At 45.0% G+C, this 27,361-nt stretch overlaps 1 protein-coding gene across 1 annotated transcript; it reads right to left on the bottom strand.

Moving 5' to 3' along the window:
* Positions 1-532: 532 nt before the first annotated feature.
* LOC142772185 (uncharacterized) lies at positions 533-25,789 on the bottom strand. Its single transcript, XM_075874350.1, has 2 exons — positions 25,360-25,789; positions 533-654 (listed from the first exon to the last, which is right to left on the bottom strand). Exons 1-2 carry the CDS (start codon positions 25,760-25,762, stop codon positions 533-535), a joined length of 525 nt encoding a protein of 174 aa, XP_075730465.1. The 5' UTR covers positions 25,763-25,789.
* Positions 25,790-27,361: the final 1,572 nt, after the last annotated feature.

The following is a 27,361-nucleotide window of genomic DNA, read 5'->3' as shown; positions in this document are numbered from 1 at the left end:
AGTATACAGTCGGATGAATTCATCAGCATGACATGATCGACTGACTGACCGAAAAGTCATCTCAAGGAATGTGATGCGACGACCTTTTCTTAATGTTGCGAACGCATAGCAGGACTATTGTGCTGTGATCTCCTGTTTGCGCTTCAAGTACGCGTGAATAATTAAATATGATGGAACACTAACAAATCTTCTGGTTTCGATCCACAATGTTTCACTGTAGACAAGAAAATATATTGTCCGAACAAAATCATTTTTATGCTATCTGCACCTTACATGTAATATGGAGCGCCCTTGGTAGTAGGAAAGGAAAAAGTGGCTCGCCGTTTCTGTACATGACGAAGTACATGGGCCAGTGTATTTCGATGCTAACAAGCATGTTAGTATGGCATACGTCTCTTGCGAAGTAAGCATCTGTTAATGGCCAACAACGCGACGCAACACACACAAAAAAAGGAGTAGACAATACGACCCTATGGATATCATGTATCACTCCAGCCGTATCAAGCGTCCCTTGAACTTCGAAACAGGAGGCTCAATACTTGCCAGCGGGCACAGCACAGGTGAGCCGTATTGTATCTCCCTCCGCATAAGGTCCCACTGTTGAGTTCAGAATAGCACCGCTCGAGTCCATGATGACTGGTGGTTCCTGGGGAACTGAGAGAAAGTAAATAGATAAAATGTTATAATAAAACACACATGCGATGAATGGAGGTTTAGTTTTCTTTTGTATAGAACGAGAGCGTTTTATGCTGGAGTCCACAAAACATTGGCGCACATCAATAATGCGCACGCGGGTGCCTCAGAAATAATAAAAAAACGAGCATGTCTGAGTTTGTCGATCGTGGAGTAGGTGAGAAAATTGTTCCTTCGACAGTACGAATTTGAAGCGCTATGTCCTACCGTGTTGGCCGCTACGTCACAAACGCAAGTGGGTTAGGTTTTCTTGTCACGAGAGAGAGAGAGAACAAAATGAGGGAAAGGCAGGGAGGTTAACTAGAAATTAGAGCACCCGGTTTGCTACACTGCACTAAGGGAAGGGAGAATGGGGAATAAAGCTGGGAAAGAAAGCGAAGAGCGAAATAAACGCGCGAAAGAGAAAAAAAAGGACTGGAGTGCTATAGCCTATTCAATAGGCCACTACCACGCAAAAAGTTCAATAAGGCCTTCACTGATTTTCTGTGCGAAGCCAGATTATGTCGCCTTTCAAGCACTGACTGTTCTGACAAGGGTCTTTGGTCAAGACGAGCTAACGCAGCAGCTAGCTGCCGTCTTTGCAAGCTGTAACGAGGGCAGTGACAGAACGTGCTCTATCGTTCCACTGCTGCCGCAATGGTCGCAAGGAGCACTGCCACTTGACGCAAGAGTGCCATGTATGGTTTACGCTATGGCGCCAAGTCACTGTAAGCGGTAAAATACCACAGCCAGTTTTTCCTTCCTTCCTGTCAACTGGTATTGCGAACTGGTCAGTTGCTGCCATACATCAATGCTTGTTGTGGCAGCTGCTTACCGGTTATCACCTCGTAAAACACAAATGGAACGAGGAACAAGATTTTCCCAGGAGCTTGTTTTCCCACTGAATGATGACGAGTTCGAACCAGAACACGGTGAGAAGCCTGATTGCGTTCATACTACGAAACTATTCATTACTGCTCAATCGATGTGCCATTTTCCTGTTGAGCAATAAAAAATGGCCGACTTGTACATGGCCACCGATTTATGACGAAATATTGTACGCTAACTCGCTAGAATATTATATCTCTTGAAAGTTCATTTCTAGCCACAATACCAACGCACTGTTGATTGTGGTAGCATGCGGCACAGGGACAAACGTCGCACAAACATCCCAAAAGCAAGACTGACAATAACGTTGCTCGCATCGCCAGCCGGACTACCCCGAAACAAGGACGAGATTTTTGAAGGGCTTGATGGAATGATGCTGACCGAAACAGTCGATTCGGAATGTGGAAAGTGTAGCGAGTGCTAAAAGTATTTGCAAAAGCATAAAAATAGCGAACAGAACTTCAAATGAGGCTCCAGTTCATACAAAAGCTTCACGTGGGAATGAATGACGCAACAATAAAGGTTTCCTTGTTTACCACTACTGGCCAATTAATTATAAGTACTAAGCATTGCTTGTTTTAAACGTGTGCCGTTCACATTTGTTATTGCTGTTTCTGAACCCCCTCCGGTTAAAAAATGATTTTACTAGTGTTTTACTAGTAAATAAAGTTCTTTTATTCATTTTACTAGTGTTTAAGGAACGTTGCCAATAGCAACATGACGTTCTGGCTACTAAAAGCACGTTAGGGTCACTAGTGTTCCGCATAAAATTGATCACCGTTTATATATACGCAGGCGAACTTTCCATCTGCCATGACGTGAAGATAAGAAGCACTAGAAGTCGTCACAGACCACAATTTCGCATACATATTCGATGTTTAAAGCAAATGACCATCTATATTATTTATGTCGCTGACTGATATCCTCTCCTGATTGATTTCTGTCTAGTGTCATACAACAATCAATGCAATGCGTACACAACGAGAGCATTGCAGTAAACAACGACAAATGATGATATCTCACGACAGGCTTGACACAAAAAGCAAAAGAAGATACATACCACCCATTAGTACCCAGTCACGATGTCACGGCCTTTTCCGAGTTATTACTGCACGAGCTTGCCGTTGTACCTTTTCATCGGATCATTACAGCAAGCAGAGCTCTGGGGCCATCATTGCCTTTTTTGCCATTTTCGTAAACCTCCAAGCGACATCAACTTTGCATAGGTCATCAAGGACAACTTTTGGAGAGAGAGAAAAGACCGGGATATACGTCTACTCAGAGCACCACTCAATAACAATTGAGTTTCATATTTCAAAGCCACAATATGATTATGAGAGACGCCGCAGCGCACTGTTCCAAAAATTTCGACCATCTGGAGCTATTTTTTGTTGTTGCCTCACAACCCAATCTATAATTGCGGTATGGACAACTGTATTTTGAATAAAATTTAACGTCTGCATAAATCTAAGCACACGGCACTATAGCGTTTTGCCTCTACCAAAATACGGCCGCCGCGACAGGATTTGAACTCGCGTCTTTTGGGTCAGCAACAGAGCATCGTAACCGCTATGTCCCAGCCGCGGCTACGAAAAGGCTCAAGTTTGCAAATTATATGTCAGAAAATATCATGGTCAAAATAAGTGAGTTACCAAAAACAAAAAAACGAATAAAAATTACATGCAATGTTTCAAGCTTTGCAGATAACTCTCGTGAGCAAACTGACACTCAGAATTGTGAGATTATAAGCAAGCATAGAATATAAAGCGGGACACAATCGGCCCCAGCTTAAGGTACGTTAGATAGTGTGTGAAAAAAAACGCTTGTTATTTATATATGACATCACGTGCAGCAAATGAACAAACGACAAATCTGGCCATATTTTCTGTATGCTCAGTATTCTGTAAAAGCTGAGAAAAACTCATGCCAAACGGATTCTCTTTATTGTGTTTTCCTGTGCTTACTTTCAGGAAACAATTTCGCAGCTAATAGCTGCCACCCTAACTAATTCTTCCTGTACTACCACTGTTATTTGGTAATTTTTTTGAAAGAAACACATGGAAACATGTTTCCGGTACAGCGCAACGTGACTTTTCTTCACACTAGGACAAAACACGCTAAAAGAGGACGGTAACAAAAGCTGCTATCCGGAATTATTTATGTATGGAGTTTATTGTAAAAAAAAGCAGGATAAGTCCTTTAAAGCCAAATCTCACATAAACATCTAAATACTGAACCAAATTTTTATTGGAAGCAACGTGAGGAAGCAACTCTCTGCTAAGTTCCACCAATACAAAGGTTCGAAGAACGTAGTGGCCGCTACCATGGCGATGTTGGTCCATGTAGTCTTTTCAATATTCTTGATGAAAGTGAGGTCTGGCGTCGTGTCTCCGATTGCCGAATCGCCTATCCGCGTAGGAAAAGCCTTATTATTATTAAGGTAAATTCTAGTTCGTTGCCGTCCTGCCAGAGGTCTCGACCCTTTCTCGTCTTATACACGTATCCCCATAAGCCATGCGGGGCAATGAAGTCACAGACTATGACGAGGGGCCGAGGACAAGCTAATTCTATTGCCATCTCGAGCAACGTCTGGAACTTCTGGCGCCTGTGCTTGGGGTTACTGTAGACGTCCAAACCAAATACACCATTTTTGCGCTGATTGCGCCGCGGTGTGTCAAGCAGGATCTCCCCCATTACACACTTTCGACATTGCTGCTTTGCTAGCTTCAATTTGTGCGTGACATGTGTCAGCTTCTTATTAGTGTGCAGACACCTCGTCCTCCTGTTTGGCCAGGCCCGGTAACCAAAAAGGGACGCTGCAGAGGCTAAAGTCTCTTAAAATGCTCTAAGTTGAAGTCTCCGTTATTGTTCAAAAGTACTGCTACAGGAGTGATCTTTTACCAACGTACTCCCCGCAGTCCCACACTCAAATACAGATAGTGCTTTTATCGTTTTCCAATATGGATTCCGCTTTCGTCTCCGCCCTGAGAAGTCAGTGGGGCTCGAGGAATCTGTCCCTCTACGTAATGAACTCCCGGCCCATCAATGTGTGTGGGCGTGGCCATTTTCACGTTGCAAAGCACGCTCCCTAAATCCGCTCCCAGTAACGCGGATTTAAGCAGTTTGGCATGATTTTCTAGCGCGATGATGCACTCGTTCATTTCCCTTAGCCCTTCAGATACTTTGTGGCTATCTTCCCCTCTCGCCTTCCCCAGTGCAGGGTAGCCTACCGGGGCTCAGCCCTAATTAACCTCCTTGCCTTTCTCCTTGTGTTCTCTCTCTCTTGTGGCTATCTAAGGTTGTGGATGGTGGATATACTATGCCACCTCGGAGCTGAACGAAGAGTGTTCAATGACGACCAGCAATAAGACACGCATGAAAGACTTGAAAAACAGAAATGCGTTGTCAGTAGGTAAGTAGGTAGGTAGGTAGGCAGGCAGGCAGGCAGGCAGGCAGGCAGGCAGGCAGGCAGGCAGGCAGGCAGGCAGGCAGGCAGGTAGGCAGGTAGGTAGGTAGGTAGACAGTGCACGGAACACCTATAGTAACGTCACGTTGTCGCTACTATTGAGTTTTTCGCCGAACATGGTGATTTCATCGTTTTTTATTAACTACCTGCTAATTAACATCTCATACATTGTCATCATTTGCTAGCACTTTCCACCATCAGTTTTTGAAGATGTTTGTTGGAAATTATTTATAGCGTTTTATATTTTGGTCCTGGAGAGAGTTATCGCTGTTCATTTAGTTTTTCCTTGCCTCGGGCTAGAGTTCGAAATTAACTTGAGACAAGACCTTTTTTTCGTATTCATATTTGGTATCAATTGGTTAAAATAAAATAGTAATTACAGTCAGGTGTTAATGGTTCTGCGCACATTGAAAGCTTCAGCGATGCTTCACTGAAAGCCACATTTTCATCTGTGTCCCCATAAACCACATATCAGTAGCGCAAAGCGCTGGTTGTTGCAATGTTGGCGGTTTAGTACGAGTCCGTAGGAAAAACAAACTTTCTCGCCAGTACGGTGGTGTGAATTCGAATGCAATTTCGAAGCAAGCCCACGCACGTAAAAAATTAAGCGATAAACAGTTATTGCGGTTTGCGGAAGCGGAATACAACACACAGCAAATACTGCAATAAAACGAGGTGCAGCGTTGGAGCTTTATTTTTCATTTTTTTACGGCTCTTGCGTCACGTGTTTAATGCTCCAAAGATTGAACACCGGGTGGTCGCGTAATTGAAGAGAAAGTTGCATAATCAAAATATTCGTAATTTACAGCTTTTATTTTACTAGTTAAGAAATGTTTCAGAAGAGTGAACGTAATGATTTTTTTCTCGCCTATAATCGTGCCTATTCACCACGGTTCAGAAAATATTCATTATCTTGTCGGTGCGAAACAGGGAGGAGGTTTCGTTCCAAGATTTTCGGGAATTTGTAATGAAGAAAACAAAATATTTACAGCTATTTCCTTTAAATGGAACTGCCGTAGTGCGTAAAAAAATCGGGTCGAGGTTTAATGACACACATGTCCGGCACTCACTTCCCGGTTCTACTTCCGGTAGCGAAATAATCACCGTTTTCAATTTCTAGTTACCAATTTCACTTCCGTTTTTGTGCTACACCGGGCTCAAATAAATACCAGTTGGTACTTTCAATTCCTCATTTGCTTTCCAGCTTCTGCTCCGGGTTCTAATATTCATTTTCCCTTTCTACACCACTTTCCGTTGTGCTCTGCTAACGATGGCTTCCGAGACAAGTGTTGTTAGAAGTGAGCGTCGACAGTCACAGCGTGGACATCATATCCGCTTACAGTAAGGGGTTGGAAATAGGCGCCAGAATCAACATCATGCCACGTGCTTCTCGGCCTTGGTTGCAAACTTTTAAGCGCAGTTGAATGCACGTTCCCGTGGTGGAGCAGCGGCTACGGTTGCCGACCAGAAGGTCGCGGGTTCGATTCCTGCCGTGACAAAATAATTTCGGCAGAGACTAAATGATAAAGGTTCGTGTACTGTGCGATATCAGTGCACCTTTAGGGTTGTCTGAATTCCCCAAAAACTTCCATTACGGCATCCCTCGTTATCTTATCGTGTTTCTGGAACGTGAAGCCACAGATCCTATTGTTATTCTGTGAATCGCAAATTGTGATTGAAGCATAATTTGTGGCGCAGCGCAGTTCGGTGGTGGCATAATGTGGCTGTGAATCTGCTACTACATTTGATCTGTTTGAAACCTGGCTTGCTTGTTCGCTTTTTTGCAACTGTTACCTTTACTATTGTTTGGTGGAGGTAGCACAATCTAAATTTCGGCATAGATATTCAAATGCCACCGAAGGCGCTTTAGTGCAAATACTTCGCGATCAATCTGCTTAACAATTCATTTGGACCGATTGCTGAGCACATAACCAATAAAGAGAGAGAGAGACAGAGAGAGAGAGCTGTCTTCCAGAACCACCATTAGGCAAATCCGCTTAGAAAGCCCCAGGCTACTGAACGCTTCCACTCGGTTGCGGTAGCGAAGTAGAAATATTGACGGGGAAAAAATGAGTACAGAATCGAACTGCTTGTTGGGCGAATCGGTATTCATAGAGAAATAGAGCACTCGAATGATAGCGACGAGCACGGCAGCCGATCGGCGAACCCAATCTCAACGTGGCTTGGTATGTATGGCCCCCAGGCGGTAAGGTTCTGCAGAAATCTCGTGGTCACGTATCTATATACGGCATGATTTGAAACAGTGTTCCGACAGCATTTGCTTTTTTTTTAAAGGAACGTATTCAGGGTACGTTTCATCTAAAAACAAATTACTTGTGGGTTAGGTTCAGTTAGTCTTAAAATATGTACATTTGGTGTTTTTTTTTCTTTAAAATGGATGGTACGATACTCGTCCGTCGGCAACATAAACATAATGAGAAAGTTTTTATCGGATTTCTGTTTTGCTTGCCTGTTTTATTATTTTATTTTTTTATTTCTCTAAACGTATTGCGCAGATATATAGTTTTTAATAAACCCTTTCATTTACATGTCACATCATCGTCTGATTCCGAAACCAGCCGCTCGTCGCGATCGCGCTGTACGATTTATAACTGCTGTGTGTGCATGCGGGTGAAATCTTGGGTATTCTCTATTAGTTTAAAACTGTAAAATCAACAAAAAACGAAGAAAAACGCCAAGGGCTGCTCAAATAACCGGTCACATACATATGAAATGCTCTGTAAGCACCCCGACTCAATTTGTGTATACGGCACCGAATAGCCCCACTCACAGATCGGGCCGCTTCGAAAGCGTCGCTGTTTTAAACTTTTGTACTACACATATAAGTGTCAAGACATTCTGCTTCGCAAACAAAATTATCCTGAAGTTTGCACCCGATAGAAGAACCCCACTTGGAGGGGCCTTTCGAAAGTGGAGTTACTTTGAACTATTGTGCCACATAATAGTGTAACGCTAACACAAGGACCCTTGTTAATTTCGGACTGCTCAGGTAGCGTCGTTACATTGAACTTTTTCGCTGGATAAACAGCGCATGTAAACGAGAGTTGACAGAGTATAGCGGTGAACTACGAATTAACTATCATGGTCTGCGTTTTATTTTCGCATGCGTTGATAAATCTAGGTAGACAAGTACGTCTACGTTTCGCCGCAACTTAAATGCGGCCGCCTGGACAATGAATCAAACCCGCTATAAACTAGAGTTCAACAATAGAACGTTGCGGCCACTTTGATATCACCAGCCGAAATTCGGCATGATGAATCAAACCCATTATAAACTGGAGCTCATAGTTGGTTATCCTTTCCGATTCATATTGACATATTCTTTCCTGCTAATCAACCTCGATCTCGATTGATTGATTGGTTTGTGGGGTTCAACGTCCCAAAACCACCATATGATTATGAGAGACGCCGTAGTGGAAGGCTCCGAAAATTTCGACTTCCTGGGGTTCCTTTACATTCACCCGAATCTAAGTCAACCTCGATCTCAACGTTTCACTTGTACAACGTTTCACTCGCCCGAGTACAATCTAAAGCGTTTTCCGGGGGAAACACACAGCTACCCCCCCGTAAAGAGCTTTTTGCTCCTGCTAAAGACGGAATGCACGCAAAATATTGCACACGGCACGGCTAGGAAGGGCTCTTTCCTCCTTGTGGAGTAAAGCGCCATTTTTAGGAGTAGCTGCAGGAATGTTCGCGCCGTGTGCAAACGACCCATCGGTGCCTACAGAAGCCTGTTTTCTTTTGAGATGGTGCGCGGTGTGCTGTAGTGGTTAGTGTACGCGCATGGTGGCTCAGTGGTCGTGAGGTTCGAATCCCGTGCGCTTGCTGCCAATTTTCCGAAATTCATTTCTGAATGTGGTGCTTGCACATCGATTGTACATCTATTCAAATGCCCGCACGCACTTCGAAAAGGTGGTTAAGCCCGAACCAAAACCTGGTTTTTCTTTTGCTGACTGCTGCTCCTTTGAGAAGCAGCCGCGAGAGTGCGGTTACTGTTTCGCAGTTGCTCCCAAAATGGTGCAATGGGTGCGGCAAGTTAGTTACTCCTCTAAAAGAGCAACCTCGATACCTCCTTTTCCTTCTTAGAATGTGCGCAGCTTGCGCACGCAGGGGACACGCCCACTGCACCACGCAGGTTTCAACATGCAGTACAGCTAAGCTCCAACCATAGACACAAATCGATGATAAGCCGAGGAAAACCAACATCCAGCGAAAACTGCGAGATCAATATGCAGATTCGTGACATGTCCAGGCTGCGTTCCGGGTAGAGCTCGTGATACAAAACCACGTCTCAGAGCGGAACCGCGTACGCAATACCGAAGGCGTAGGACGCAGACGAGAGATTCCGCAGACACCCTGCGACTGCGCCATTTCGCTAGAGCCCGGCATTCGCTATATTATGGGGCGTACTCGCATTCCTGGTCGCCCTGGCGGTGACAGACACTTCATAAGCTGGCTAGCCCTAACTGCTGTTCAGTCAGAGCCCCATCCTTCCCGGAACACGACTTATGGCGTACGTGCGCTTTTGTGTGTGTAAAATGTACATCCTTCTAAGGAGCCGCATTAGTCTCTTCGGTGTATTTGGCCGTGCAGAACAGCGTCGATGGAACAGTGGTTTCGGGGCTGATTCGAAGGTGGCGGGTTCGATTCCAGCCCCACAAGTCGCATTTAGGTGGAGGCCGAATGTTATAGGGTTGTGTATTGTGCGATCTCAAGTGCGCCAGGTGGTCAGAACTTCCGGAGCACTCCACTGCGGTGTCTGTCAGTCGTGGTATGGTGGCCGTGGGACGTAAAGCACCATTGTTTATTATTATTATTATTATTTATTATTACTATTTATTATTATTATTATTATTATTATTATTATTATTATTATTATTATTATTATTATTATTATTATTATTATTATTATTATTATTATTATTATTATTATTATTATTATTATTATTATTATTATTATTATTATTATTATTATTATTATTATTATTATTATTATTATTATTATTGTTAGAGCGTATGCCCTAAAGAGTGAAACTGCCAGCGTATAGGTGCTAGTTGATTGTTCATAGTTGAAGCTAGCGACGCGCTCTTTGCACACGAAGAAAAACGCGAAATGCACAGAAAAGACACCACTGTGTCAGCCCCGCTGAGTAAATTTTTAGGGCGTTTTTTCATGCTTTCTTGCACAATTTGCCTCTTTTTTGTTTTTTACTGATATGATTCGAAGAAGACGTTGGCGTACAAGTGAGGCACAGGTTGCTCTCAAGCTCTTGAAGGGATCGAGCATACAACTCGCTACTTTTTTACAGTAGCACCAGGATATCACCATGAAACACCAAGAAGAAGCATAAAAAATATTCACAGTAACACTCGGATATAAACGATGCATTGCAGACAACGCGGGCAACCAAGATTAGACAAAAGAAGATGTCCCAAGCACAAGTAGTAATGTCCCCAAAACAGTCTCTAGTCATCCCGTGTGGGCAACATAACAGACAACGTATAATAAATACTATGATGATTAACTAAGGTGACAGTGTTGTTCTTAAAATGATACAAGATGGTAATGAATTCTTAATTATTTTAACGATTTACCGTCTCCACCCTCCTGTACACTTTGATTTCGGCGCTTTTAAAGAGAATGACAAAGGCTCCTCTGAAGAGAATAAGAAAGGTTTGTTCTTTACCCGCAAGGTTCTTTAATGACTCTTTGCAGTATTAAGATTTATATCTAATTTGTAACAATCGTGTCTGCTGTTTCCACAAGGCCCAGAGTGTGCAAGGCATCACTACCCTATATTCTTAGTGGAAGCAACATTAGTGAAACTGGGATTGCTAAGCTATGTCTGCAAGCTGCTCACAGGAAATCTTGCCGACATGAAATGCAGGTCAGTTTTCAAATGATCTTTCTGGGCGCTTGCTGACTGCTGGTTATACTTGCGCGCTTTTGACAGCGGTTGCCGAAATATTTCGTAAAAGGAAAGTAGCCCGTTTCAAGGAATGCAATTTGCCGCAAAGTATAAAGTGGTCCATATAAGCGTGCTCAAGGTTTTACACTTTAGAAAACAAGAGAGGGGGCTCGAAGGCGATGTTTCTTTATATGCTTCGGCAGGGAGCCTGTGGTATCAAAAGCAGGGACTTTCAGGAAATGTGGCCGAAATTCTCAAAAATTAGAATGCGATATTTCCTCACTGCCATTACAATCGCTTTTTTGTAGCGGTAGGCATCTTCAGATGGTAACAGACATCATTTTGGATGGTAAGTAGGAACGTCATATTATGAGTCTTTAAATTAGTAGACTTTAGCAATTACGTAAAAAGGGAGAAATGAAGTTCTTCTTGCTGAGAACCCAATTCATCTTAAAGATTTCGAAAAGGAACCTCAAGTAATTATTGAAACTCAAGCAAAAATGGTGAAAGTGGCGAGCAGATATCGCACTTTCCTTATTTTTGAGGATTTTGGGCACATTTCTTTAAACACCCGGTATAGGAACAATAGATGAAATATCCTCGTATTGCCTGCCCCTTCCCCCAGTGGTAAAGTGGGAAACGGAACAATTGTGAGCCATTTTGTGAATTTCTAAGTGTTCGGAGAAAGCCTGTGCCTCTTCCAGTGGGAGGGGAATCATCATCGGGCCACTTGTAAGCCGTCCGACCAAACTCGACACCGGAAGGAGGAGCGTTGCTTCGCGCCCCGTTGTGCAGCGCCTGTTTGCTGAGAGAACTTGAGAAGACACGGATGGACAGAATGTGGGACGCCCCTGCTGTGCCATCCAGTGATTGTCCAGAGTGTGAGGGGACACGGACGGACGGACGGTCGGACGCCACCGCTGTGGCATCCCATGATGAGTGAGACTTCGAAGGGTAGAGGCCGCAGCTGGCGGTATTCCAGGGTCGGACGCTAATGCGTATAAGCCATTAAAGGCTTTCGCCGTATACGTTCCGCTATTCATGCCAAAATGAAAATGAAGTGATGACGCGCTTCTTGCAACGACCTGTTATTTCTACCCATCTTTCCGGGGTTAAAGACAGCAAGCTAATGGTTTTTTGAAGAGAGACATGACGTGGTAAAAGGTGACAGCCAAGAAGATCGTGCACGTGAACGCAGTGCTCCTTTTTTTTTTGCATAGAACGTTGTCCGGTTGGGACTCCAACACCCAAGCTATGTCCGAACTTATTGATGCTCATGAATATTAATACTCCTATGGCGTAATAACTCATCAGCCGCGCCAAGCGGCAGTGCAGACATAACAAACAACATTAGTTTTCATCGGTCACAATCACCGTAAAAAAACCTGCATGGCTATAACTCTTCTAAATAAGCAACGACGCCATGGGTTTAACCGGGTAATGGTAACAGGAAGATTGGGAGCCCATTTCTGGTAATTAGGAAAGCGCCCTCTCTGTCGCCCCGATGTTTCCTGCCCGTTCGATAACCAAGCAAGCTTCCGAGAACCCGTAGTAGTCCTTCCAAAGATATTATCTCATTATACGAACCGTATTGAACTACTTATCTGACTGAAACATGCACCAAACAAAACGACTGAGGCCTTCCCACATTTTGCTCCTCTATGCATTTCGATTTGGAGAGCACGAGAGAGAGTGAGCAAATGAAGGGGAAAGACGGAGATGCACCAACCACGTTCTTGGTTAGCGAAACCTGGTGCGGAAAAGCTAAGCTAAGAGGCAGAAGAAGAGGCTCGTAAGTGAAATGTTGAGGATGCTAATAGTACGTGGGAGACCGTGGCAACAGCTATTTTAAGCTGTTGCCAACAATACGTACTGACCTCGGCAATCGTTGGCAATGTATTAAAGCATCATTACCAGAGCTTGATAAATTTCTATGATTCAAGTTAGCTCAATCATTGCTATGCTGTATGTATTACTGAACTATACGAGAACACTCTAGCAGGAGGAAAAAGAAGTTGTATGAATAAATATACGACCATTCTAAATGAACAAACCATCACAGATTGCGTAAATATCAGAAGACACATGTACGACTAGAATTTGAAATAATAAAATGCTACCACTCTAACTGATGAAGCTATCACGTGTTGCATAGAGAAATAGCGCCTGCGCATGCAATATGTTTCGCTGAAAGCTTTGCCGCGAAAGTTAGCACGTTCCATTAACTGCTGCCGATACGCCCTTAATTTATTTATGCTGCATTACGCTAATGAGGTGGGCGTTGACATGGTGATTCCTCATATGGAAAAAAAATTAATTTGACCTGGCTTCTCGTCCTGTGCACTGTGTGCGTGTGTGTGTGCGCATCATGCAGCTATTCCGAGTAGGCAACTTTTCATTGTAATGCTGTATAATAAATAGCCGTACTTGCGTAAGCGCCACAAATACTATCGTCACTGTACATGTTTTAAGAAACTACTTTAAGCGTTTGGTAAAAGTTAATACAAAGTTCGCTTTTCCGTAAAAGTGCAACCGTCTCAAAAATCCTATGGCCCCTTACGAATTCACCTTTTACGACTTCACGTGAAAGCCTTTTCCGTCCGCCCGATTTACTTACCTAGGCGAAAACAGCGCACACTTAACGAGGATGAAAAGAAGGAACACAGAGCATTGTTTCCCGTGTTCCTTCTGTCAGTCATCGTCAAGATCTCCTCAGAATGATCAAACAACTATAGCTAGAAATGTGTTATTCTAGTTCTTCAAGTTTCTTACAGAGCCTAATAACACACTTGTCCTTACCACTATACAAAAGGGTAGCGACAAGTGTGTTACCAGGTTCGACAAAGAGATAAAAAACATTAGTCTTTTAGTGTTGGCCTAATTAATGCCTTAATCATCTATTTACAAAACTCTATACCAAAAAACGACGATCACGCAGCGCTCTTTTTTGTAGGTCAGAATTGTGGCCCGCTATAACGTAATAGGAAATAGACAAAAAGAATGAATCTATTGCAAAAAAAAAACCTCTAAACGACCTCTCGGTTTTGTACAACAGAGGCTTATTTGAACGTTTTGTTATAATTGCATTTTCGCAATCCCAACTATTCCGCTTCCCAGAGTGCTCAAGCGTTTTAAAAATGGGCCCCATGCGTTTTTGAAAAGCGGGATTCAATCGTTCTGTGAAGGCACATGCTCTTGTTAAGCGACACTGAAATTCTACCAAAAAGCTCCAGAAGGCTCATTGTGAATATATTCCGGAGTTGTTTTTGATGACAAACTTTTTGCAACTTCTATATATTAATCATAATCATTTACCATGCAGTTAAAACAGGAGAGCATCGTTCCACGCCGTTTCTGCCGCCGAAAGACGGCGCCACGTACAGATGTCCTTAAGCCCTGGAAATAACTTAATTAGAAGCAGTGCTCCAAAATTCCTTTTCATTGTATCTGCCTGTGAACATACTTGGAAGCTCCAAACACGCAAAGAACAGAAAAAGACCTAGACAAGACGAACGCTTACTTGAAACGGAAGTTTAGCTAGACAGAGTGGCCCGATTTTATCGCACACCAAAAGGCGACAGCAACAGGCAAAACGGATCAACGAGTACCAGCTCAAAACTATTAACTATAACAAAAACAAACCGAACACAAAAAGTGAATTTTGCCCATGAGTGTCACAAAACTAAAGTGGTAGAGCTGTGGTGAAATAAACCACACCATGCCAATCGTGCACTTGCCTTCAGCAGATCTATTCCCAACGCCAGAGACTTACCGAGATAAGCCGCTTCTCGGTTTAGTATGCTAAAAAACAGCTGGCTGACGCACGTGGGAGCCTTTCTGTTATTCTAGACCTGGTACGTGTTTTTGTGAGATTACCACTTTCAGTATACACTCAATGTTTTCACAAGACTACCCTCTGTGTTTTGACTATGCTATCCTGATCTCTTTGAAGACTTGGGCTTTGTAACGCCGCTTTCAAAACATCCTCTCTCTATTAGACGGGACAATATACAAAAGAGATCATGAAGGCTATACTTGCGATGTGAAAACCGCGGGCAAGTTATGAGGGGCGTCTGTTGAAGGCAGTGCAATAAATATCCTCCACGCGTCTTTTTTTTTGCCTTAGCTTTGTAGCCTAAGAATACACGTTCGTTCGCAAACACTTACAGCCCCAACGCCGAAGCACTCCTTGTGCGCATAACATTAGCGCTTTTGTTTTTCCTTCGAGGCTTCCACCAGATGTTCACAATATGTCGAGGCTGCGGGACAAGGAGCACTACAAAGTATTTGCATCGCTGCTGCTATTGTGAGGTGCCTCCGATATTAGGCAGCGCCTCGTTATGTCCTGTTTACCAGCACCTAATGATGGCTGTAGTGTACTAGCATCAAGGAGAGCTTTATAACAAGAACAAGCTATTAGGACATCAGCCTGAAGCGTGAACCTCTGCAATAACTTTGCTTTCTTCTGATGCAGCACATGCCTTAGCCCAATGCTTTCGAAGCACATCGAAGAACAAGGAGTTTATAAGCGTAATTATTCCACGCTCTACCGATTCAGGCGTTTCTTATAATGCGTGCGCCAGCTTGAGAAGTAAGACGACAGATATTTATATGCAACTTGATTCAATAACGTGCACCTCCTATGTCGCTTGGGTGTCGGTTTTCACTACTTTATGAACGCCCGATTATAAACGAGCTGAGCCAACTTATATATCAGCTACGTATGAGCACAAGAGCTACAAGTTGTCGAGTAATTTCAATTCCGGCTAGAAAGAAATCGTTTCCATTCCCACCGAGTTAATGCTGAGCCCTCAGTTGGAAGAGTCCTTGCAAGTCCTTGTATAAGAGGTTTGACTCCAACTTGTGTTTTTACAACGGAGAAAAAGTCGCAACATCTATACAGTTCGGCGCTGTTGGATAGCCCCATCTATAAAATGCCTCCACAGATGCAACATGTGTGAATGCGACGCACGAGACCAAGAAAAAAATTCCAGCATAGCCACGGAGTGAATGATGGAGAGTAGGACGAAGCCTCCGTCCGTTCATACGTCCGTCTGTGTGACAGTCCATGCGTCCATCCGCCCGTCCGTGCGTGCGTCTGTTAGTGCGTCCACACGTCCATCTGTGCGTCGGTCCCTGCGTTCGTCCATGCATCTGCCCCTGCGTCCGTCCATGCGTCCATCTGTCCGTGCAGCCATCCGTGCGTCCATTCATACATCTGTCTGTGTGTCCGTTCGTTCATCTATTCAACACTCCAAGTACCCCCATCTCGCATCTTTTCATCATATATTCCCCAACAGAAGCACCGCCATCCAGCGGACATTCCAAGGAGTAAAGGAGAGGTGGCACACGCACACTTTCTTACGGCTTGTGCTTCGTGTCTACTTCCCAACTTTAACCACCTCGAGTTCGTGGCATATACTAGTTTACTGTATTCAATGCACTGCGGCCCAACGCTCGCTAAACCTTTCTAAAACCAAGGAGGTTATGCCCAGCGAGTATAACGTAGCAACCCTTTCTTGTCAGATAGTGCTCAATGTACATGCCAGTGACTGCTAATGGGGAATGAGAGACAGGAGAATTGGGCTTTTAGGTAACGCGCACGCTGCGCATTTCTTATTGTTCAACAACACACAGGAGAAATCTCCCACCGGCACCACCTTGGAGGTCAAAACGTAACACTGGTTACACACTACGACTACGACTATTACGAGGGACGAACAGGTGCCGTTTCAAAGAGCTTCACCCCTAAAACCCGACAAATACTCACAGCAACCCTACTTTATCTCCGCAGGTGTGATGTACGCGGTAACCTCAGCCATTGCGTACCCAACGCGCCGCGCGTTATGCTCTTTAGGCGTTGAGCACGCTAAAATTGTCCATTTTCACGTTTGTTGGAACCCTTGCATTTTTGCTGATCTTTGTGCGTATGTTTCAACTCTTTTTTTTACTTTTTACGCACGCTGACACAGTTTAGTAGTTTTGGGCTCCTGCTTTATCCCCATTTCCCGTTAAATTGATAGTCGATTTGGCGCTATCTACACAACAGGCCTAAGAACATGTGGTCATTGAGATGGTGGGTATAACTTCGCAAAACCGCCATATGATTATGAGAGAAGCCACAGTAGTGTGCTCCGAAAATTTCGACCACCTAGGTTTTAGAACGTGCACCCAAATGTGAGCACACGGGCCTACAGCATTTTCGCCTCCATCGAAAATGCAGCCGCCGCAGCAGGGATTCGATGTCGCGACATGCGGGTCAGCTTCCAAGTACCTTAGCCGCTAGACCACCGCAGTGGGGCGCTGCACAACACAGCATCTACGGAGTGTACAGTACAAAAGTTGGTACATCAATTCCGCTCCCAATGTTACAGCGTAGGATTACGTGTTACAGCACAATGCTTGGGACAGCCTAATATGCGCCACGTGATATATGTGATCTAAATTTCGTGAGTTTCGGTGCCTTGTACGTGACACTTAACGCAATCTGTATTTATTTATTTATTTATTTATTTATTTATCTATTTATTTACTTCAACCTGCATCAGGTTTTGACGGGCTGCCGCTGAAATGGAGGCAGCCAATACAAAAATTGATGTAGGAACGTTTTGCGAAATCGTTCTAGCCATAAAAGTACTTGAACAAAATAGCAGCTGTCCCAGGGCATATTTGTCACATCTTCACAGTAATGATTGAATCTTGTGGCGAAATTATCCCAGCATGCACGTTCACACGTTCATCTGTTTCCAGATATTTGGTAACTTCAAACCTATGGTCACAAGCGCGGTCATGCATTTGCAATTATTCTAAGATCAAGAGCGAAAAACGTGTCGACAAAAGATTACATTGACGAAAGCGGCACATGACTTGCAGGACAGCCGGTGCGCTTCTTTCTTGACAAGCGTCTCGATCCCGATATTTCCTTTTCCGCAAGTAGGATACAAACCTGACGACCTTTTAACTACACGTCTGACACTCCACCCTTCGAACAATAATGGAGGGCACTCCCTCGTCCACATTTTTTGTAGTGTAATAATTATAAGTTGTTTATACCTAAGAGTGTTCGCCAGAGCCCCTCCTGGTCCAGGCGACGAGTGTGGAACCATTTTTCTCCAGTGGGCGTCATCACGCTGAATGCTATCTTACCAAGATGTGGCAGCCCACTTATCGCCCGAGAGGATGGTGGTGGTTATTTATTAAACTGTTATTAACAGAGAGGTTGTCTGGAAAACCAGCCCCATGTGTGTCAGCTCCTTTACTGTACCAGGTGGAGTTCCTAGACAAAGGACCCTATTGGTGGAGGCCGATGTCCCGAAACACCGGAATATGGCTTGCGGCAAATTTTTTTAGCGTGAGGTGGCAGCTGACATTACACTACAGTTAGAAAACGACAATACTTCCTATGATATTATTGACTTAACTGCCGGTATGTTTCATTAGGGCCGTATTAAGCAGAAAAAATTAAAGACACTCGAAACATTCTCCTCTCCTCATCGCAGAGACTTCTCAAGAAACGGCCCAACTCCCTACGCTGCTGCAGCATATCCGCTTTCAAGCTTGCGCTATCGCGTTCGTGGGTCACATCTGCGCGTGCATCCGACGTCTGAACCATATCCTACAGTGCTGGCCTCGCAAGATGAAAACCCGACGCTGATTGGTTCTTCCTAGTGGAAACGCCGCGTCACTGGTAACGTTCTTGAGCGAGATAGTTGCCGATTAGTGCTGATGTAGAGCGTAAAAACAGACGGCCAACGCTAGAGGCGATCTACGCAGCATGCCGACACAGCACTCCAGCAATAAGGGAGATCGAAGACGTTATAACGAGCCGGTGTTGCCTTGCTTACAGCCTCTGGATTAATTATCTCACAGGCAGATTTTTATACATCGCCGCCTCTGCTATCGACAGCTACTTCATAAAAGCGTCCGCGCGTAATGCCAAGTGCGCCATCCCGGCATCAAGGAGGCTGTGCCGACTTTCTTTCATTAGCGTCTAATCAACACGATGTTGTCTAGTAATTCGCAAGAGTGATTAATTACGGGCATCGTGAAAGGAAAGTAAGACTCGGCGCTGATATGCGTCCCATAAATGCGCGATACGCTTGTGAAACTGCGACAAGTGGCTTCTTAAATGGTTGAACATCCCTTGTGGGTTAGAGTCTAAGTGGTGCGAGCTATAAGTTACTGCTGTGATATCGTTCATGCACGTGCACCCTGGGTACGGCTCACTTAATAATGGCCCAAAAAGTTTACAGTGCAGCTGTCTTAAGGTAGCCTGGGTCGCAACATTAAAGTAGTAACAGTAGAGTACTAATAGCAGTGTTACTTGTACTTGTATTAGTTGCAGTGGTAGGAATAGTAGTAGTGGTAATAGGAATAGTACTAGCGGTAGTTGTGGTATTAGAGTGGCGGTGGTGGTGGTCGGCTGAGCCGGCAGGTCACGTGACTTCGCTTTGGCCAATCAGCTGTAACCACGCGCATTTGAATTCCTGCGGCTGATTGACGAATTCACCGGCCACCACCTGAATAGATCTTGTGCGAGTCGACAGGTCATGTGATCTTGCTCTGACCAATCACGTATATGCGTAACGCAGTCCACATCTAGCGAAGCACAAGGTAACCGACGGACGCAACTGAGTTTTCGTTCGCACGACAGTACTAATGTTGATATGTGGGGTTTAACGTCCCAACAGTACTAATGTTAGCGCGTTATGAAGAAGATTTATAAATGTCTGTAGTTTCCTTTATTCGTACGAAAGCTAAATATGTTCCACTGCTGATGAAATAGAAGCATGACGTGCACGTTCAAGTAACCTACGTTTTGTTTTTCATTAACAGCTCCATCTAAGTTGCACTCCTAATCTGTGCCTGTCCAAAATTTGTCATGGTGACCCCCCTCTTGTGACCCAGCATCCACAGTTGCCCTCACATTTGTTCGAATAGGAGGATAGGGTACGAAAGATCCACGTGCCAGCGTTAAGGAAATCATTCCAGCTTTGAATAGGACAAGTGTACTTGTAGAAATCTGGGCTCGAGCTCAAGAGCAACAATTACTGATTTCTTTTTTTCAATACGAATATCGGTCGCTTAAATTAATCGTCTAAGACTAGAAATGGTCTGCTTATTCTGATCGATCATTTCAGTGCCAAGGCCGTCTTTCGCATTTCGCCCTTCCCTTCGAACATCTTTGTGCTTCTCCGATGCCCTTCTCCACTTCTTAATGTTGGTACATCTACTCCATATCCATTCTGCTATTTGGACTTCGACCAACACGAAGCTGACTACGTCGCACTAATAGTCCTATTGTGGTTTAGCATCCTTTACAGGAGCAAGCACAAAGTTGTTTCTAGTAGCAGTCGAACTGGGACTCCTCAGGAGTGCAACTTTGGATTTGCTTGCAGTGAAATTGTCGAAGTCTCATGTTTTTCTCTATGAACCTTCATAGTTCAGCTCACCGAAATTGTTACTGGGTTGACAAGTCAGCAGATGCTGGTAGTTTTAGGATCTCTCTTATGGACTCCTCACTAAATTTCGAAGAAGTGTATACCTATATACAACTGTAAAAATGATACAAGCTTGAATAATTAGGTCAACTTAAAGACCCTTTAGATGAAAAACACTAAAAAGAGGCGTACTTATTCAAGGGTAATTAGAAAAACAGTCTTTATTTCAAGTAAACTATTATTTTGGATGATACCACATTACATGTTGAACACAGTTATTCTGCAGCTTCTATTTTGACACACTGACGGTATAAATCTTTGTTATACAGACAGACTGTGCTAATATAAACAATTACCTCTTCCTTTGCATCTTACTTAGGTTAGGCAATCATAAATAACAATGCATGTATGCTTTATAAGGAGGCAATATGATGAATGAGCACGCCCAAGTAACGTGCTTTCCATTCCTTGGTTTTTGTTCTAGTTTGACATTGCCGAAGACCATCAAAGAAGTCGATACTTCCATTAAGACATGTTGGTACAACAACCCCAGAATGAGAGCACCGCAAAGCTCGGTCATTGCATGTTCGTAAATTTTGCCCTATGGTAAAGCATTCGTGTGGATTCACAAGTGACGCACCCGCGACTGCGATTCGACAAATGCGCGCATGAAAATCCAATAACTCACCCCTCAACCCATGCCACAACGAAACTCCCTTATCTGCTGCATGAGAGATTTTGCAATGTAGAACAAGAGTGCAATGCAGAGCACGTTTTGTTATTTCGCCGTAACATAATTTCGCTTTCTTTTTTTTAATCATCAGATGTGTAATGCGTCGCAAAATACTTCGTGATCGTAAATGAACCACGGTGTGGACATGTTGCTTCCTGCATAGAATCATTGAATGGGAGCGTTGGAATCGAAGACGCACCGGCATCTTTTATATTGCCGAGATCTTCGCTTCGTGTTCAGTAAGGCTTGAGTAAGGCTTGAGTAAGGCTTTTTCCGGGTGCACTCATGCGCGACGTGCAGATATTGGTAGGCGCTCGAAAGACGCGTGTTACAGCGAATTTCCGTTTATATTGCGCAAAGGGCAGTAAGGCAAGCGCAGCCTGGAAGAAATGGTGCGCAAAGGAGAAATGCGAGAGGGAAGCTAGGGTGGCAGCCCAGTGATGCAGAAGCAATTCGCACGAGAGGGGCAGTCTTGAAAAGGCGATGCCGACACTTTTGCTTCCCCGCATAACGTTCCCTATCGACATTCGCTTTGCGAGAGCCATTGGAAAAAATGCGTAGACCAAGTATTACGTTGTGCCAGACACTTGGAATGTGTCAGGGCAACTGAAGATAATACAAAAATAGAGGAATACTGGAACGAAAATGTTCTCTCTTTTTTTTATTTGTATCAGTTAAAAGGCTACACCGTGAAGATCCTAAAGAATTTAGTGGTAAGATTGCGCCCAAAAAAGTAATTCCAATATGTTTTCAAAAGAAAGTTCTGGTTATTAAGGTGCCCTTACGTCAAAAAAAAGACGAGGTATGAGCATCTCGTCAGACTCTCGGGCAAGAAATTTTCACGTGTGTTTATTACTTTTGGTGAGTTCAGGTCTTACCCGCAAAAAACACTAGCCACGCCCGGCGTAGAACGTGCCGCAATGTTTTGAAAGTTTCACTATAAATTGAGTGTTAGTTTTATTGCATAACTCGCCGAAAGCAAACCAGTCAAGTATTCGTAGGATTGCGGGAGAACTTGCGATAGCGCTGGAAGAACTTACTGTATACAAGGCAAAACGTTGCGTCAGTGATAAGATTATCGACACGTGATACTTATCCCCTGTCAGTATAATGCATATATTGCTCTATCCTTACTTTTCGTTTCCCGGGCATGGGTTCACCCAAACAAAAAGCCTGATCTTGACGTTCGTTAACGTCACGATCACGTGACCATGTCGTGAGATCTGCATGGCTGCTCCATTCCAGGTTCCGTTCGTGGTGCACAATCACCCATTTTGAATGTTTTGGTGCCAGGCTTCATCACGTCGAGCCACAGTGAAGCTTGAAGTCACCAGAATGCACACTGTGGTCGGACGGCACGCTAGTGTTGTTGTCAGAAGGCACGCCATGATAAAATGAATATTATTGTCAAAGAACGAAAAAATTCATGAGCTTTAACTGAGCAACATACTGCGCAGAGTCGTCTCTTGATACAGGAGATCTGTTTGGCCGAGTATAGTAGTCACCTCTGGATATTCGTGTTAGTGCGCCTTTAAGCAAAGCATGTAAAAATAGGCATCGTTTAACGAATTGTACAGACATGTACGTTAATAAGGTGTGGTTCCTGTGTGCTTACGTTATGAGATTTTCTAGGTATTTAGGCTACACAAAACGAATAAGCGCCCCATCACAACGCATACTTGAACACCCTTCACCCCCCACCCCCACCCCCAGAGTGAGGGGGGGGGGTCAATGACAAGATCTATATGAAACGCACTTTAATTTTTCTCTTGCTGCGTTTGCACGTGTCTCATTTATTCGGATATTGAGCAATTCCACATTTGCTAGTCACTAGTTGGCCATGATGGATTCGTTATTTCAGCAGACATAAAATTGCGTATAAGATCATTTCTTTATCTTCTATATAGATCATTATCAGTGCTTGCCCTCAGATCGTTTACGAGAAAGCTGCATTCTATGCCGCGCATGCTAAATCGAATCGCACGAAAGGCGAGGCCACATGCAAGCGGCCTTGACGTGCCCTCATTTTTTTTCCCCTAAAATTGAAACAGCCACGCAAGTTCGATTCGTTTTCTATCGAACGAGGTCAAAACGATGAGGGCTCAACAACGAAAAATAGGGTGCAGTGCCAGGCACTCTTAAAAAAAGGTATTACTACTTACTAGCTTTTGAGGTAGTAGAGTGCTGTCCAAACATTCACTATATTCACAGCATTCAGTCTTGTTTAGTAAGGTTAGAAGAAGGCACCTAATTTCAGCAGCCTGGTAGAGAGCACGGCGTTGGTGGAACCAACGTGATGAATTGTGGTAGAGCGAGGGGAGAACACCTATAGAGCATAAATACTCCTTCCGGTCACAAGAGCCAGTCCTTAGTTCACAAAGTGCCCACTGTCAGCGTTGTGCTGTGAGGCTCAAGCACCTTATGGGAACATTCGCGCGTCGACCGGATTGGCTCGCCGCTGCGCACCACTTACACAGCGGCGCCACTGGACGACCCTCTCGTTTCGCGCGCTTACGCGATGCGCTACAGATTCTGTGCAAGTACGACGCAGGATTCAGCTAGGAGATCGCGCCTTGCATGCATTCGTATAGACGCGATAAACATCTGCGTAGAAGCACAGAACGTTTATTTCGTGGATTCTGTCACGACATATAGGAAAGTTAGTCGCCAGCCTGCCTTTGCGCAACAACATCGGGTATCAGTGTGCATAAAGCAAAATGTGGCCAATGGTTGATTAAAAAATGGCAGAATGTGGCTCGTTCCTCCATGGCTGATAGCTTTACGAAAGTTTGCCACGCTTAATACTCAACAACATGTATTCTGTTCATAGGGCAAACTGGGATCAATCATTGAATAAAAAAAACGCAGAATCTGGCTTGTTCCGCCATGGTTGATAGCTTTACGAAAGTTTGCCACGCCGAATAGCCACAGTAGTGGCTGCTCGGCGCGAAACAACAAAATAATGAATCATTGTTTCAATCCTGTCCTAAAACAGGCCACAAGCACGAAATTTTTTTATCCTTTTCTGCAGCTATTTATCTTGTCTATGGACGCACATCAGTCTCAATGTCTTAGCTGAATCGCGTTTCTTACCGGCACAACATGCGTGCTGCATCATCGAGGAAGAAAGAAAAAATAGGAGAAAAAGAGCGACAAGGAGGTTAACCAGCCTATAGACAGCCGGTTTGCTACCCTGTGGATGGGAGGGGGAGCGTATCCTGCTCGCGCCGCAATATAAATGGCACGCGGCACCGAGCGTATACTCGGGCGGCATGCGAAAGCGCGTGTCTTGTGGCGCCGCATGGGACGTGTGCACTTTGCGAACTAAGTGCCGACTCTTTGGTGACCGGAAGGAGTAATCCTACTCTGTAGGTGTTCTACTCCTCATTCTATACCGCAATGTAACACCTTGCTTCCACGAGCGGCGGCACATGTAGCGACTGACACGCTCTGAGTGTCCTGTTTAAACCCGTGAGTATTGCACACGTAGCGCACTGTGGTACGGAGCTAGCATGAAGAATCTCACGCCACCGATAGCCTTTCCTGCACATTTCAGCATTGTGTAGTCTCCGAAAGTTCGCACACATTAAGTAAACAGAACAATGCAGTTCGAAAGTGAAAACACTGCGAAGTCTTGGTTAAAAACAATGCATTCAACTGCTCGCTTCCCTTCGCCAGAGCGAGGTGAGACCACGTGATCCAACCCTGCACGTTACAGCGATTGCAGCACCCGCACCTTCAGTGGTTCGCCTCGCGCCCAATAGCTTCCTCAACTGACACCTTCGGCGTGCTTGACAATTAGGTCCCGGTTTTCGTGCGTAAAAAAAAAAACTTGAATATTCCTCTAAACCAAAAAAAAAAGACGACCGACTGTTCTTCGCTAATGCAGACGAGTAGCGGTAGAACAATATTTGCTGGGTTCAGGAGTGCATAGGTCTTGTCAACTTGTTGCGACGTCTGCAAAGTTGAAACGCACAAAATACGAGTACGGAAGAAACCACACACACTAGAAAACGTTTGTACACAGCCCTGGCTCTTTGTCTGCATGCAATCTTTGTTACTCGTTTCTCCCGCCCGGTGGCGTAGCCAGGGTGTGGCACACCGGGCTCATGCTTTCTCCTCTCAACCAGCGAATTTTCCCCCCGAGAAATGCGGGCTCGAATTGACACTCGAAACTTGCCTGTCCGGCCCCCTCTTCAGATCAAGGCCCGAGACAAGAAGGCAGCTCACCTGCAACAAACAGCGTGAAGTGGGCCTCGTTTACGGTGACTGAACCGGCGGTGGCGTTGTCGTCGCGATACGTGACGTTGCAGACGTAAATTCCGGTGTCGGACCTGTCCAGCCTGTTGAGGCGCAGCGCCGGTGGCTGGCTTAGCAGGGAAAAGAATGCCCGGTGTTTCCACCGTGGTTGTTTCCAGTGGCTTCCGTCCACCAAGCTGACGCTTGCAGCCAGCACTCTCTGGGTCGAGACGGGAGCCGTCAGGGCGTACACTTTCTTCGGCTCTTTCTTCTTGGCGCCGCTGTCTGCACTCGAACTGTGAAACGCCACGGTGCTGAAGTGCAACCAGACGGCGGACAGAGGCTCGCGTAACATGTTGATAGGGCAGGAAAGCGACGTCTGTTCACCTTCCATGACTGTCAGGTGTTTCGGGGCTTTCGAGACAGCATCTGCAAAAAGGAAGAGTACGGCAGTAGGCCTAACCCCCGTATTCACAAACGCTCCTCGACTCGACTTTCACCCTTCACTTGACAGAGTTGAGCAATGCGCCGCTTCTCGGCTGAAAATGACGCTGCGCTGCTCGAGAATCGCTCAACATTACCGCTGATATGCAGTGACTTGCCGTGCCTGGGGAGGGCGCTTCCGACGGCTTTCTCAAGTGAAGGTGAGGCGTTGAGTGAAGAGTGAAGGGGTAACTGGGGGCATGCAACTCCGGTTTCGCTTCTGATGAAGCTAGTTCTCGATACGCGCACACGTTTCGAAAATCCCCCCCCCCCTTCGATGACTGTTGAAAGTGGCGGTAATCGCGTCACGTCATGACCAGTGATGCCGCCTACTGGAAAATGTTCGAAACGTCAAAATAACTCGTTTGAGCATGCGCGAACACTGTGGACGAGGCGCATCGGCTCACGATGATAATAGTCACGTGACTCGCGATTTAGATTATTGCGCCCTATGACAGATTGCACGAGGCATAGTTCTTTCTTTCTCGTGCTGTAATGGTTGCGTTATCGAGCAAGGGCGCTCGCTGATAAATTACGGTTGCTTTCACATGCATGGCGCCTTTCAGATCCTAAATAGACAGAATCATGAGATATGGCGGGCTGGGCGACGCGCGTAACTGACGGCAATGCAGGGCGGGAAGTAAACTAGGAGAGAGCTTCGTCACGCAACCTGGCTTGGCAAGTGACAGTTGGAGGTCAACGCTTGTCTTCGTTCATTTTACAGTGAAAGCTGTATATGACCAGGAGAAACAAAAAAAAACTGTTTGACATCGGTGTCACGAGCGGTCTCCATCAGCTGTGCTATCAGATACGTCATTCTCAGCGTCGTACCTAGGCACGCGCGCCATTGGCTGCGTTGCGAGTGACGTCGTCCATCCCGCTGCAGCCATGACACTGAGCATACGCGCATAAATTTATACTTAGAGCTTCCACTTTGGTAAGTTGCGGATCCTACGAGCTACCGAACAGCTGACAACTTTATGAGAGCGCCGACCGGAGAAACGAGAGAGAGAGCCCGCAAAGGCCAGCTTGATCGATGCTGCAGTGTGGACACAAAAACAGGCCCGGGAGGCCGAACGCCGTGAACAACTGCGAACTGATGATCCAGCAGCCCTCCAAGCCGCGCTAAATCGCGAACGGTATATAGTGCAGGCGCCGGTGGCAGGCGGATCCTACAATCCGCGCGGCCAAGTTAGCGAGTTAGCTCGCGATGTCAAACACTTGCAACAATGGCGCGCTGAACGAGCGGCGGTTATCCACTGCTTAACACCGAGGTTACACATTCCAGCTTTTGCTGGTCAACCATTTGTACGGAGTGCTTGGGCGGTTTTGTTTTGGTTGACAAAACTTTATTCGTAAAATTACCAACAGCTTGTTTTTTATTTTATTGACGCGGTGTAAGGAGACGTTCACGCATACATAATGCACCGGCTGCTTGTTAGCTTTTAGATGTCTCAAACATAAAGCGCGTAGGGTACACATTTCTAACCATAACCGCCCACAGCACACA

The sequence above is a fragment of the Rhipicephalus microplus genome, chromosome 9 (assembly GCF_043290135.1).
Source record: "Rhipicephalus microplus isolate Deutch F79 chromosome 9, USDA_Rmic, whole genome shotgun sequence".
Taxonomy (NCBI): Eukaryota; Metazoa; Arthropoda; class Arachnida; order Ixodida; family Ixodidae; genus Rhipicephalus; species Rhipicephalus microplus.
The sequence above is the reverse complement of the archived record's forward strand: the minus strand, read 5'-3'. Positions and strand labels throughout refer to the sequence as shown.

Bases quoted from the DNA above. Each gene is read 5' to 3' on its own strand.
- LOC142772185 (XM_075874350.1), bottom strand. From the start codon at position 25,762: ATGGAAGGTGAACAGACGTCGCTTTCCTGCCCTATCAACATGTTACGC. The intron at 655-25,359 runs GTGAGCTGCCTT...ACTTTCTCTCAG, and splicing joins CTTCACGCTGTTTGTTGCAG to TTCCCCAGGAACCACCAGTC.